At 40.1% G+C, this 14495-nt stretch overlaps 1 protein-coding gene across 21 annotated transcripts in view; it reads left to right on the top strand.

Moving 5' to 3' along the window:
- Positions 1 to 2016: 2016 nt before the first annotated feature.
- Positions 2017 to 14495, top strand: part of LOC105922250 (protein 4.1-like) — a 320088-nt gene continuing 307609 nt past the window's right edge. For 11 of the 21 annotated variants that reach the window (XR_004932394.1, XR_004932393.1, XM_036145906.1 and 8 more), the window contains exon 1: positions 2019 to 2232. Coding sequence is in view for 1 of the 21 variants with exons in the window: in XM_036145920.1 (XP_036001813.1) it covers positions 2215 to 2232 (18 nt within the window). In the remaining 20 variants the exon portion in view is untranslated. Of the gene's footprint in view, positions 2233 to 6154; positions 6223 to 14495 lie in introns of all 21 variants that reach the window. The other 10 variants (XM_036145911.1, XM_036145908.1, XM_036145905.1 and 7 more) reach the window with 5 other exon arrangements.

Genomic DNA, 14495 nt, shown 5'->3' with positions numbered 1-14495 from the left:
GTCAGTCGCCGCGCTGACCAGACAAATTTCAATTGCTCTCGTCAGTGCGGCGGTGCGGTGGGCGGATTTTACCCCCGTTGGTGCGCTGCTGGGAAAAATGCATAACTAAATACTGTAAAGGGCTCCTATAAAGGGAACAGGGGTACTGACAGGTCTGAGATGAAGCCCCCTGATAATACAAGTTCTTTAAAATTACCCTTAAAAGTGCGCACCTGAATTAAAGCGCGAGGCAGCAGCCCACCGAAGCGCCACTGATTCTATGCTGTTAAAAACAAAAGAGCATGAAACACAGCTAGTAACTCTCCTATTGACTTTAACTGGCACACGTTGCTACCGATGTGAGGACATTAAACGTAGTGATTCACGTTTTGATATCATAATTTTGTCGGAGGATTTTCAGCTCCATACAGTTATTTTCTGTAGAAGCGTGTCTAAGTCCTCTGTGATGAATGCAGGCATCTTTTGAATCAGGTAGTTCTTCTCCATATCCACACCATGTTCAATTCTTTCCATAACAGTGTTTTTCCTGAGAACGGACTCCTCTGGGGTGTGAAGAGGCATCTTTTTTTAATTTTTTTTTAATTTTTTTATTTTCAGTTTCTTTGAGCAAAAATACCAATAAGATTTACATTGAAATGTTAAGACATTTTAGTAGTACTCAAAAGGAGTAGGTAGAAGTTCTGAGAACTTATAAGAACATACCCTTTGTGGATTATCTGAAAATTAAAATAGTCCACATGGGGGAAAAAATGTTCTAATCCAACTTTCTGTAGTTCAGGCTATAAAAAGGAGCTAAAAAGTGAAAGGCAGAAAAATGCAAGCAAGCAGGGAGCAGAGAAAAAAGCATCTGAGCGGGCGGAGAGGCCGAGGCAAAGACGATTTATGATTAATATGAACAAACTGGTATCTGTCAGACATAGCAAGAATATTGTGATCAAATGTATCAAATGTGGAACTGAGATACCACAGGACAAGTAATGACACAAGTCCATTGTTTGAGGCCATGAGAATATCATTAGTGACTTTCATGATGAGCTCTGAAGCTTGACTAAAATAGGTCATTACATAAATATTCACACACTTGATTAGCAACTACTTTCTCAATAATTTTAGATAAGAAAAGAAGATTCAATATAGGCCTGTAATTTGTTAAGTAATCTTGATCAAGACAGATACCTTCAATGCTGCCTCACTTATTGAGAACAAGGTTATCATGTTGGGAGGATGCCAATAATTTTATTTTTAATAGAATCAATTTTATTTATGAAGAATTCCATAAAATCAGTACTGCTGAGAGCTAAGGGAATGGATGGATGTGTATTTCTGTGATACTAAAGAAATTAAAAGGGGAACAGACTATTTAAAGTTTGATACAGCATTATCTGATAAAGATCTACAATAATAAAACCTTATTTTGGGGATGATTTACTCAGTTATAGTGAACTCAAAGTTGAGTAAAAATTCTCAAATAGGAAAGGGTTGTTAATTATTCGCAATCATTGCCATATGTCAGCACAAGGTCCAAAGTATGAAGACAGGATTGCATCGGTTTATGCACAGTTTGAACAAAACCAACTGAATCTAAGATAGAATTAAAGGCTACATTAAGGTTATCACATTTAGTGTGAATATGAATAATAAAATCCCCCACTATAATAAACGTGTCAGTGTTTAACATTAAATCAGATGAAAAGTCTGAGAAATTATCTAAAAATTGAGAGTTAGGGCCTGGTGGATGATACAAAATAACAAACAGAGGTGTGTTTATTGTATTGCAGTTTAGATGAGTAATTAAATAAAAAAATAAACAAAAATACCCTCGTTTCAAAAAAGGTGAGACATTAGGTTAACATGCCCTGAACGATGGCTTACAGGCTAGTTTATACGATAACTCTTCTTTATTTTTTGTTGCCTATGCTTTCAATTTTAACGTTAGTGCGTCATTCTTACGAGCTGTAGTGGCGAGCGCAGTGCACACTGTTTCCTGTGTGCAAAGCCGGTGCTCGCTTAACATACCATCATCACAGTCCACAAAAGCTCCTCTCCTGTCAGGCATCACTGAGGGGTTCTTGTAACTACAAGGCACGCGCCTGATACCCAAGCGCTTTGTTATCAGCTCGTTTTCGGACACTGCTGAATTAACACTTCGTATTTCCCGTGTGGTGCTAGAAAGGACCTTAGCGGAGGAGATCGGATGTTTTCGCATTCTACTGGATGATCTTAACAAAGAGAGTGAGTTTTGACATTTTAACATTCAGCGCCATTTGCAGGCAGTTAGCTAGACCTACTGTCCCGGTATAAACGTTCTGGTTTTACTAATCTTACATTGTTGGCCTGAACGTCTCATGATTTGCAGCAAGAATAAATGTCGCAGATATACGACAGTATATATGAAAATATATGAAGGCGCATTGCCCTTAAAAAATAAAATGAGATATTAGAGATATGAGTGTATATATATATATATATATATATATATATATATATATATATATATATATATATATATATATATATATATATAGAATTACTATTTGATGCCCAGGCCGCGCTGTGCAAAAGTCACTCGGCACATTTATATAACTGTGACATTGCAGTAAAGACGTTATACTTCGTTAAATATTATTTGTTTTCCAGCGCAAACGGAATCATGGAGGTGCGATTGGATTAATCCAGCAGCATCGCCTCAGCTGAAAGTTCACTCCCTTCCGTTTCATTTTAAAAACCATCTCCTTTAACAATAACTGCGGAGGGAAATGCTAGTAGTTGTGTGACCCTACTAGTTTTATTGTTTCCGCGCAGTGATCCTACTGCACGGCAATCTGTCAGCGCTTTGTTTCACACACACACACACACACACACACACACACACACACACACACACACACACACACACACACACACACACACACACACACACACACATATACATACACTGCTATAACTCTACCCTAAATAATTTTCCTAACCGTAAACATCCCACCCCAAATATAATTTTAATTAATATCGTCTTACCTAGAACCCCTTTTACCAACAAAATGTTACTTGACTAATTTAAAGTTTTAATCTCCAGCAACCCCCCTTCCAAAAAAACCCGAAAAAAAATCTTACCTTACCCCACAACAAATGTAAATTTGAATTAACATCACCTTGCCCAGACCACGTTTCACTTACCCTAAGGTCTCAGAGGAGCAGATTTGTCTTCACCCAGGGTAGGGGCCTGCAACCTTTACAGTCTAAAGAGCCATTTCCCCCAACAGTCCACTTGATTTAAACTTGTTCAGAGCCGCAAATGTTGCCTGGCCTTTGAAAAAAACCCCACAATTTATTATTTTTGATAAAGATTTACTGTAGGAAATCTGTTGTCATTGTTAAAGAAATGCCCATTTATCTATTTTGAGGTTTAAAAAAAGAGGATGGATGGTATGTTGATATTTGTGGATAAAATCATAGTTTCCAACATAATGAAAAAATATTGATTTAAAATTAAATATTACTGGCACTTTTCACATTATTCTGTTATGAAAATTTAAATCAATTATTCCAAGAAAGAAAACTGCTAAAACATGCATTTATTATTGTTATTGCATTTAAATACCATAATAAAAATATAATTTGTAGCCAAGGTTATTAAGAGCCATTGTGGAAGGTCCAAAGAGCCACTTGCGGCTCCAGAGCCACAGGTTGCAGACCTCTGACCCAGGGCCTTAATCCTAAAAGTCTTCATCTCCAATGTAACCCCAGACCACAGAATCTTCTTTCCTCACACCAGATATCATTTTGATATCACCTTGCCCAGACCACTTTTAACTAGGGCTGGACAATATAGAAAAAAACCCATATTGATTAAAAAAAGCATATTGACTGAAATATTGATTGAAATATTTAAAATCGTATTTTAAGTGCAGCCCTGGCCATTCCATGATATTGCTAAATTACCTACTTTCATTAAAGAACACACAAACACTGAATTCCAATTAAATCTTTATTTAACTAACTTTTTGTAACATTAAGTGTTTCTTTTTTATAGATAAATAACTCAACTTAAGAGACTAGAGTGATGTTAGTAAATGCTGACAAAGAATAGACTAAAGTGAGCAGAAAAGTTACCAAAATAAACATAACAAATAAATAAATAAATAGAATAGCCTATTTAGGTGGGAATAGCACACTACCAGTTTGTGATAATTAAAAATAATGGTAGGACTCATGTAAACAAACTCCACTCAACAAGAACAAAACAAACTGTAAGCAAAAATCAACTCACCCTATAGCCTAGCATCACCATGGAGTATTTTTTTCTTAGCTCCATTCTCCGGGAGGTGCTGCTACATGTAGCACATTTGACAAAGAGCTAGCTATTTCCTTCATTATAGTTCAACTTAGTTTCCTAATTTAGCCCGAGTTTTTACTTTGACGTTACTGGCCTCTCAGCATATTTTCCTACATTTTTAGAACTAAGTGGGAAAACTTCCCACAACCCAGTATATGAACCTAAAATATGTAAAAAATAAAAACAAAGAATAGGGCTGGCTTTCACATGTTATTCAATTAAAATTGTTAGCAAGGAATACAAGTCGGTTCACTTTATGTGGTTTTAAGGCAGCCCTGGTGCATGTCACAACCTTCCCTCTAGAACTGAACATCCGTCCAGAAGGAGAGCTGGTGGCAGGGATACATCATTGCTTTTTAGCAGGGTTTAGCCTTGGAAATGGATGCTCATTGTCCTTTCACCACAGCAACAGTTTACATTCGGAATCTGCATCTGGCCCTCTTGCAATAATTTTTTGTCAAGAGCCCCATCTGGTTGCCAACTCTGTGCATAGTTTGTGAGGACCCAAACTGTATCTCAGCCTCAGTCAGATCTCTCTTCTTTTTCCAGGAATAGCTGCAATAATGTGTTTTTGTACACAGCCACAGCCCTTTCCACTCGTTTGTCTTTGGATATTGCACCTGAAAGAATTTAAAAGTAATGTAAAAATACAAGCATGCCATAATTTGTATTATTAGCATTCAAGTTATCAAACGCCATGTTATAAATTTTATTATGACTTTAAATCATGAACCATAATATTATTGGTTACATATCATTTTGAGTATTTTATTCATTTAAATTTTAGTATTTATCTTGATAACTTTAAGTTTTACAATATGTTACTATATCATAATTATTCAGACATTTGGTTTGTGTGCCAAACCCTGGTCAACAAAGCTGATTCTAATTCAATTCAGTAACAAGCCACTTACCAATGTAGATGGTTAGGGTGGCTTTCACGATGTTTGCCCCACTATCAGTTTTGATGCTGTAGTGGATATTAATATTTATCAATTAAGTGAGCACACCACTCATGAAAAGAACAGGTGCACCTTGTTCTTGTAAGTTGTTTATTCAAAGGCGTAAGCGTTTGAATGTCTCTGTCCCCCAACGCAGTCAGGAAACAGAGCAATGAGAAAAAGAACACACTAACTATTATACATTCTGGGTTAACAAATGAGGTGGGATGCACCCACTGGTACGATCCAGTTCTTATCCAACTCGACTCCTCTCTGTGTCCTTGGATGTGGAAACACAATAGTGAATCTGTGAGCATGAGAGCTTCTTTCACACGGGAAATATGCAGGTGCATCCAGAGAAGATATGATCAGCGTTACATGTATCAATTAAAATTTTCACAACAATGCATACAAGTTTGTCTTCACCAGACCCCATGACTCCAATAAAACTTTTGCAATCATCTCTGCTGTATGGTTGTCCGGAAAGTAAGCTGTTTCTAGACATTTACTTCTCAGGTTCCATTCTTTGTCTATGTAGTGAATTGAGAGGCTGAGGTAGGGCTCGGATGTGCGACTTGACCAGAGGTCTGAAATTGTGGCGTAGTAAGACACAGATTGCATCTCATTTTGCACTGATTCCCTGCACTTGTACAAATTAGGTAGCGCTGTGTTTGAGAAATACTTGCGTTCTGGCACTTCATATCGCAGATCAAGAGAGTAGCTATTTGAATCCAGGTTTTTCAATTGCAGACCATGGCAGCATATCCATCGCTATGAAGCATGTTCCTGCATGAGTGATGTCTTTATGCCGCTTGGACGCTTTGTCATATTTGTCACAAAGAAGGAAGCCCAGTTTAGCTTGTTTGCTTTGTGTTGGCAGAAGTTCCAGATGATTCCTCCGACGACGTGGAGGCGTGCTGGGCCGACGCAGCTCGTGCTCATGTGGGTGTGAGTGGTTTAAGTGATAAAACAAGTTGGTTGTGTTACCAGACTTTGCTTTTACAGATTCCCTGCAAATTTTACAAATGACTGTGGTTTGCTTTTTGTCTGACTTGCTATAACCAAATCTTGCAAAGCTGGCGAACTACTGAAACCCTTTTTTGCAAAATTTCCTCCGGCCTTCCTTGCTGTTGTATCTTCATGTGCTCTGTGTTGTGGTTTGAGAGGGTGGCGCTTTGTGACGGAGTGTGCCTGGGTCAGCAATTGCGATTAGTTTGTTAGGAAGCAGTAACTCTAGCATAAACCTACATGATGGGCTACAATGAAAAGGAAAGAAACTGTGTTTGCATATCAAACTTTTAACGACCCCTTTTTTTCCTTTTGCGGCACACGTCTATCGATCAATATATATTGTTATTGAATTGTCATCTAGCCCTTGTTTAAATTGATACTTGTGTAACATTTGTCATCATTGTGTGATATTTATCATATAAATGGAAGAATAAATAAAATCAGCTTCAAGAATTGTCACAAAAAAATCCGCCCCACGTATCGGGTATCGATTTGCCTGATGTCGAAATAATCATATCCATATCTGCCTTAAAAAACCTGTATTGGTCGATCAGCCATTCGGGGTGTCCACAGCCAGTATGCATGGGTCAGGCCTGGTGCTGTCCAGTTCTTCATACCTGAGATTCTTTGGATGTCTGCCATTATAATCTTCACTGGACTTTGTTCAGAGAGATTATTGTGGTCTGTTCCAGGGGTTTTCAAATTCATTGAATGTGAGCCTTCCCTTGGAATAGGTAAAGATAACCACGCCCCCCCCTCTTTTAACAAAGTACATTCATAAAAAATGCCTATTCATAAAATATCCATCCAAATATTTCCATCTTACATGCTACTTTTACTGAAACATCACGGACAGAGGGCTTAGTTTTAAAATTGAACTGTCATTAGAGCAAATTCATAAACGATCGTTTTCAACAGCAGACAAACTGAACTAAACACATGCCAATGTCAAATTGAACTCACGTCAACAGGAAACATCAACTGAAATAATAATATAAAAGATAACCTGAATTTAACAGATGTCAACATATTCCATATTTCAATTTACTTTTTAGGCCAAATATACACAATTTAGACCTTGCTATTTTAACAAACAAGCATTTTATTAGATGTTATCTCTTATCTGTTGTATTTCTGATGTTTGGCACTTTGTTTTACCTCGTGTTAAAGTGCTCTTTAAATAATGATGACGTTCATGATGATTATGATCAGAATTAACTTTTGCATCATCTCCCAGAAGCTGGAAAGAAAAGAGACACAAACATTTTTTACACCTCACTTAGTAACTCTAAAGTATTTTAGTCTAAATACTTTAGCCTAAAAATTTAAGCTAAAATATTAAACTTTTTATTTGTTTTTCTTCAATCCCACGGTGATGTTTAGTAATTTCTGCCAAAGGCTGCAGCATTTTGATTTAATTCATCTGAATGCAGTATTTGCAAGCCCCACTCTGATTGGATGAAAGAAAAACTGTGATTGGCTGAAACAGCCGAGCGTGCGCACAGCTGGTGTTGAGCGTGGAACGAGCAGGTGCGCACGAGCAAAGTAGCGCATGAGCAGAGATGGAACTGAGTGCGAGGACAGTGGGTTGAGAAGAGTTTTTCAGAGTTGAGCGCGCGCTAGACCGGTGTTGAGCGTTGAGAGTTGTCTCACTGCGCGCTTGGATTGGTTTCTGCGTGCTCAAACAGAAGGCACGAATATCACTACATAGTTTCACAGAGTTGAGCGGTAGTGCTGTCTTCTCATGCCTCCCTTGTGACTCTTTGGCGCCCCCAGGGTAGGCGCGCCTCACCTATTGAAAACCCCTGGTCTGTTCCATGTCTGTTCTTAGATCTATTAGCCACTGTGCATCATTGTAATGTGATGTTTCTTTCTCCCATACACATTTCTAGTATTGTTCAGTCTCCTCTCTTGGTGAGTGGGCTAATGTTTTATTACCCTGCTACTGGTAGTGCACTTTAGCTGGTTTAGTGCAGAACAGCCTGTTTATCCATCTTGCTTCTATCTCCTTTGTGTACCTCTTCAGTTGGGGTCCAACATTTGGAGTTTTTGTTTTGATAGTTTCCAGGGCTTCAGGTATGGACATCTGTTGGGGCTATTCCCTTTCGGGACGCACCCTTCTGGAGTTCTAACAATTGGCTTACTTCTTTCTATGTTGCCTTGATTTTGGCTTCAAACCTTCTCTTCCATGGTGGAGATTGTCCATTATCTTTCTTAATGCTACCTTTTCCAAGGATCACTAGTCCTATACTGTATATCAGCTGGTTTCTGTGATGGTCACCGTAGGGATTGTACTCGGTGCTATATTCACATTATCTAGGAGATGATCACTTAGCTTCACAAGCTGATGTTCCGGTTGACAGGCTCTTAATTTATCCATGATCTTATCTCTTAGGTCAGATGCTCTCACATTCAGTTGTTCTCGCATCATTGTTGCTTGATACCCAATCTCTGGGTGGTTGATGTTAACACTCCCATCTGACCCCCTTGCCATAGGATTCATATGTTGTATCTCCTGCGTCTTTAGCTGTGAAAGTAGCTGCCGTTTGTGAAAGTTGGCACACTAAGCTGTTTTGCTGTTAGTTTAGACTATGGATATCGAAGCATCCATGTTCCCTACAGTTTTTCCATGTAACTCCGCTCCCTAAGGTTACTGGAGTAGTAGCATTCCATTAGGGCCTTATTGTCCTCTCGAGTCCATTGCCTTCGTGTTCCAGTAGCCATTTGTGACCCCCAAGGCAAAAGTAGGAACAAGTCAGCAGAGCACAAACTGAGAAAGTGTGCAAACCTTAGATTTCTTGGAAAATTTGTTTTTTGCTTTTATTGAAAAATGTTCTTGTTAAAGTTATGAAGGAACCGCTGAATGCTGTAAATTACCATTTCAAAGGTTTAATAACGATAAACTTTGTGTTAAAACTCGGGATGTTTTCAGCTTAAAATCCCCCCGACCGGTATCTACATGATGGAGGTGGGGAAAGCCGTGGTTCTGAGCAGGCTATTGTTATGCGTGTCAGCCTATAAGCTCTGTGCTTGAAGAGAGCAGATGGCTACTTATGCAGCTACTTGACTCTGCTTGAAAGAGAAACCGAGTTTCTGTGATTTGTGAAGAAGATGGACCGGGCTAAATGGATCTCCAAGAGCGGAACTGCGGCTTCCTCAGTGGTCCACAATTATTGGCACCCCTGTTTAAGATGTGGTTAAGGACTTCTAAAAATTCTCAGTTTTTTTTTAAACAACATAGAACCCAAATGCTATTTTTTTTTTAAATCCAACCTTTTATTTAAATACATTACTTTGGTGGTAAAAATAAAATCACACATTTAGAAATTAAAAAACGTGAAATCATGTGTCCCACAATTATTGGCACCCCTGATGTTAATTCTTTGTACAACCCCTTTTGCCAACAAGACATCACTTAATCTCCTCCTATAACATTTCACAAGATTAGAGAACATAGAGAGAGGGATCTTTGTTTTGGATAATTATCCTGCTGAAAGACCCAATGACCCAAGACCCTGCTGAAAGACCCAATGACCCAAGACCCAAGTATCCTCCACCATACTTCACGGTGGGCATGAGGTGCTTTTCGGCATACTCATCTTTTGTTTTACACCAGACCCACTTAGAGTTTGTTGCCAAAAAGCTCAATCTCATCCGACCAAAGCACACGATCCCAGTTGAAGTCCCAGTGCCGCTTAGCAAACTTCAGACATTTACGTTTATGAGTGTTAGTAAGAGAAGGCTTTTTCCTTGCATGCCTCCCAAACAGCTCGTTGGCATGTAGAGAGCGTCTGATGGTTGTTTTGGAGACTTGACCCCAAGATTCCACTCTTTGATGCAATTCTGTGACAGTGAGCTTAGGACTTTTTTCTACTTCTCTTACCATCCTCCTCACTGTGTGTTGTTGCAAGATAAACTTGAGACCTCTTCCAGCCTTGTTTGTCACTGTTCCAGTTGTTTTAAACTACCTAATGATTCCTCGGACTGTAGATACGGGCAAGTTAAGGAAAGTGACAATTTTCTTTTAGCCATTGCCTGACTTATGAAGGTCGACACACATCTGCCTTACTTGAATGGAGTGTTCTCCTGTCTTTGTCTTGTCTTGGCATTCAAAAGAATCCCAAGAGTGTGCGAAGCAGTAATCAAAGCAAAAGGTGGCTACTTTCAAGAACCTAGAATATAATCAAGTGAGTTGTTTCACACTTTTTTGTTAAGCATATAATTCCACATGTGTTAATTCAAAGTTTTGATGCCTTCAGTGTGAATCTACAATTTTCATAGTCATGAAAATAAAGAAAACTCTTTGAATTAGGTGTGTCCAAACTTTTGGTCTGTACTATATATATATATATATATATATATATATATATATATATATATACTTCCACTTAGTTTTCCATTAATATCACAGAATATAGCTATATATGAGCAGCCATCTTGTATCTCTTAACCTCTCTTATTTATCCATCTTTCTTTTTATTTTTATGTTTATGTCTCTACCGTGTAAATTTATACATGATTATATTTTGAAGGCCACTCTTCGTTCCTGCTTCTTAATTGAATGAAAATCTCTTTAAAATCTAGATCTGCCAGAGTTTAGGATATTTTACTAATTCTGTCAGGATAATTTTTGGGCATTTAAGCATTAACCGCCCCATGTTCCCCCATCAGAACAGCCTCCAATGACGTCTTCATGGCTCAGCGCTCCCAATTCCGTCTGACTTTTTAGTGCAGCCATCGCTCTCTCTCCTGCCGGGAGTGTGAGTGTGACTCTGAGCTGTAAGTAAAGGAGCGACGACTCAGCTTAGGAGAAACATTAAAGGCGGCTGCACATTTGGTTGTAGCTACTGGGCACCATGCAGACTCTTCGCGGACATGTTAAACTTCATAGTTGAGCGCACTTATTGGCTATTTCTTGTGACAAACTCGTAAATTTCCCACAGCAGACACCCACCGCACACCTGTGTGAGTCCATGGTGCAGATAGGCTGAAGCTGCAGGAGCTGTCGTGTTCACGGTTTTTAAAAGAAGCCAGGCAACTTCTTGTAGAACAACTTTGTCTCTTTTTATTTAGCTTCTCAACACGCCAACCCGGAAGTACCAAAGTGCTTCCTGTTGGGGCCCTTCACAATAAAACAAAACCATTTATAACAAATTACACCACATCCCCCTTTCTTAGAAAACAATGCACTACATGAACACTCACACACACCAACTTTTTAACATCAAATTTCTTCTCATATGTGAGCTGAACATATTTTTTCTCTCTCTCTTTATATGAACCCTTTTCAAAATCACAAGTTCAGTCTTTGAGGTTTTATAACAACTCTACCAGATCTTGTTCTGACAGGAGCTGGTGAAACTGTCTTTGACTCTTGACTTTCGTTCTCAGACTGGTTTGGTGTGGACGAGGCGCCCTCTGGCGCCTACCTTTGGTGTGAAGTCAGGTAATGGCAATAGGTGATGTCTGTTCCTCCTGATGGCACCAGAAGGGCTCTCCACCACATATGAACGGGGCGTAAAGTGACGTGAGATGACAATCCCTTCAGTTTTGGTGTCCGTTATCCACACATGCTGTCCTGGGGAAAGTTGAGGAAGGGCTCTCACCCGATGACTCCTGTTGAACACTTTGCTGACCTTTGTTCTTCTCTCTCTCTCTCTCGACTCCACCGCATTCTTGTATGGCAAGCTGGGAATAAGCATGGAGGGAAGCTGAGGTACAGGGGTGCGAAGTCTCCGTCCCATTAGTAATTGAGCTGGGCTATATCCATTAGCCAATGGGGTTGCATGGTAGGCCAAAAGTGCAAGATAGGGGTCTTTTGCTTTCTTTGATAGCCTTTTTACAGTTTGGACATGACATTCAGCCTCACCGTTACTTTGAGCAAACCTTGGGCTGCTGGTTATATGTCTGAACCCATAGGCTGCTGAAAAGTCTTTGAACTGCTGGCTTGAGAACTGGGGACCGTTGTCACTGTAGAAAAGCTCTGGAATTCCTTGTATGGAAAATGTCGACTTCAGGTGCACAATGACATCCTCTGATCTCGTAGGAGTCAGCTTAGCTATCTCCACAAACCTGGAGTAGTCGTCCACCAGAAGTAAATAATTACTGCCGTTTAGGGTGAAAATATCTGCTCCGACCTTCTGCCAGGGTCTCTCTGGGAGCTCACTAGGCATTAAAGGCTCCACAGTCTTTTATGCATACAGAGCAGTTTTCCACGAGTTTGTTGATTTACCACTCATACCAGGCCACCAAACTGTCTCTCTGGCGCGTTCTCTGCATCTGGGTGATGTCCCTCATGTAGGGCGACGAGGACAGAATTCCACAAAGTGGTCGGAATAACAAGTCTGGTGTCTTTCAATAACAGTCCATCCAGGACAGTTAGAGTGTCTCTATGTGGCCAATATGTTTTTATAGGGCCAGAAAGAAAGCTGTAGTCTGGCCAGCCTTTCTGACAATATGAGATAACCTCTGATCATATACTGTCTGTTATAAGCTCTTCTTTCAGCTGTGTGATGTAGGCTAAGCTAGCAGGTAGGCTTCTGATGATTTCATTCACATAAATGTTTGTGTCTTCCAATAGTTCAGCAGTGGCTCTAGGATCTGGATCTTGGTTAACGGGTGCACGTGAAAGTGTCTGCTGTAAGGAGAGCTTAACCTGGAGTGAGGGTGATAGAGTAGCTGTACCTCATAAGCCTGAGTCGGAACCGCTGGATCCTGGGAGGAAGCTCTGCAAGTGCTTATTGTCCTAGCAGGCTGACAAGTGGCTTATGGTCCGTTTCTAAGGAGAAATGTCTCCCAATAAAGTCTTTAAATCTTTCACATCCCCATGTTAGCCCAAGCGCCTCCTTCTCCACCTGTGCATACCTCTGTTCAGTTTCTGTTAGGGAGCATTATGCGTATGCTACAGGTCTCCATTGCTCCCCCTCCTTCTGAAATAGAACAGCTCCCAGACCATAGGATGAGGCATCTGCTGACAGCTTCAACTCTTTATTTGGGTCATAAAGTGTGAGGACTGGTGTCGACGTCAGATCATTTTTCAGTTGATCAAACGCTTTTTGTTGTGCACAGCTCCAAACCCACTGTTTTTTCTTTGACGGGAGGTCACGCAGGGGCTTATCTTTGTCTGCTAGTCCTGGAATGAATTTGCCCAACTGATTAACCATCCCAAGGAAACTGCGAAGTTCACTGACATTAGTTGGTTCCTTCATTACTTTCACAGCTTTTATTTTGTCCGGGTCAGGTTGAACTCCATCTGCAGATGTGTCCTAGGAACTTTACTTCCTGTTTGGTCAGTTCACATTTATCCATATTTAATGTGACTCGGGCCTCTTGTAGCTTCTTAAGCACAGTGTGAAGTCTGGTGTTATGTTCCAGCTGATCTTGTCCCCAAATCAGAATGATGTCCATGTGACAAACCACACATGGCAGTACATTTAGGAATATTGACATTCTACGCTGAAAATGTTCAGGGGCTGAGGCAATCCCAAAAGGAAGTCTGTTAAAGTGGTATCGTCCAAAAGGCGTGATCAATTTTGTGTAGTGTGCTGACTCTGGTGACAGTGGAACCTGCCAAAAGCCTCTGTTTGCATCGAGCTTACTGAAAATTTTTGCTCCGGCCAGGGAGTGGCAGGAGCAAAAGTAAAATGTATTTTTCCCTGCACACTGCTTCATTAAGATGAGTGAGGTCCACACAAATGCGCACTGATCCATTTTTAATTGGCACTGGGACCATACCTAAACACCATTCCGTTGGCTCTTCGACTCTGCTGATGACTCCCATTGACTCCATCTTCCCCAGTTCCTGTTTCACTTTTCCCAGCAAAGGGATGGGGACAAATCTGGGTGTGGCCAGGGAAAAAGGTACAGCATTAGGTTTCAACTTGATGGTGTACGGTTGCTGAATCACTCCCAAACCCTGACACAATTAAGGGTAGTTGTCCTTTAACACCTTAATGTCTATGCTATCTGCTCTGGACACAAGGTGTAACTTAATACTTGCTGGTCTGCTTAACAGAGCTAAATGTAAATATTCTATAACATACATGTTTTCTTGTATTACCTGTTCCCCTCTACACAAAGTTTCTGTAAACATACCCACCACATTAAGTGGAGTACCACCTGGTCCAAACAAAGGTCTATCTGGTTTACACAGCCCTCTCATGTTTGGGTTAATGCAGAAGTATATCTGAGCTGGAATAACTGATACATTC

The sequence above is a fragment of the Fundulus heteroclitus genome, chromosome 13, assembly GCF_011125445.2.
Source record: "Fundulus heteroclitus isolate FHET01 chromosome 13, MU-UCD_Fhet_4.1, whole genome shotgun sequence".
Lineage (NCBI taxonomy): Eukaryota > Metazoa > Chordata > Actinopteri > Cyprinodontiformes > Fundulidae > Fundulus > Fundulus heteroclitus.
The sequence above is the reverse complement of the archived record's forward strand: the minus strand, read 5'-3'. Positions and strand labels throughout refer to the sequence as shown.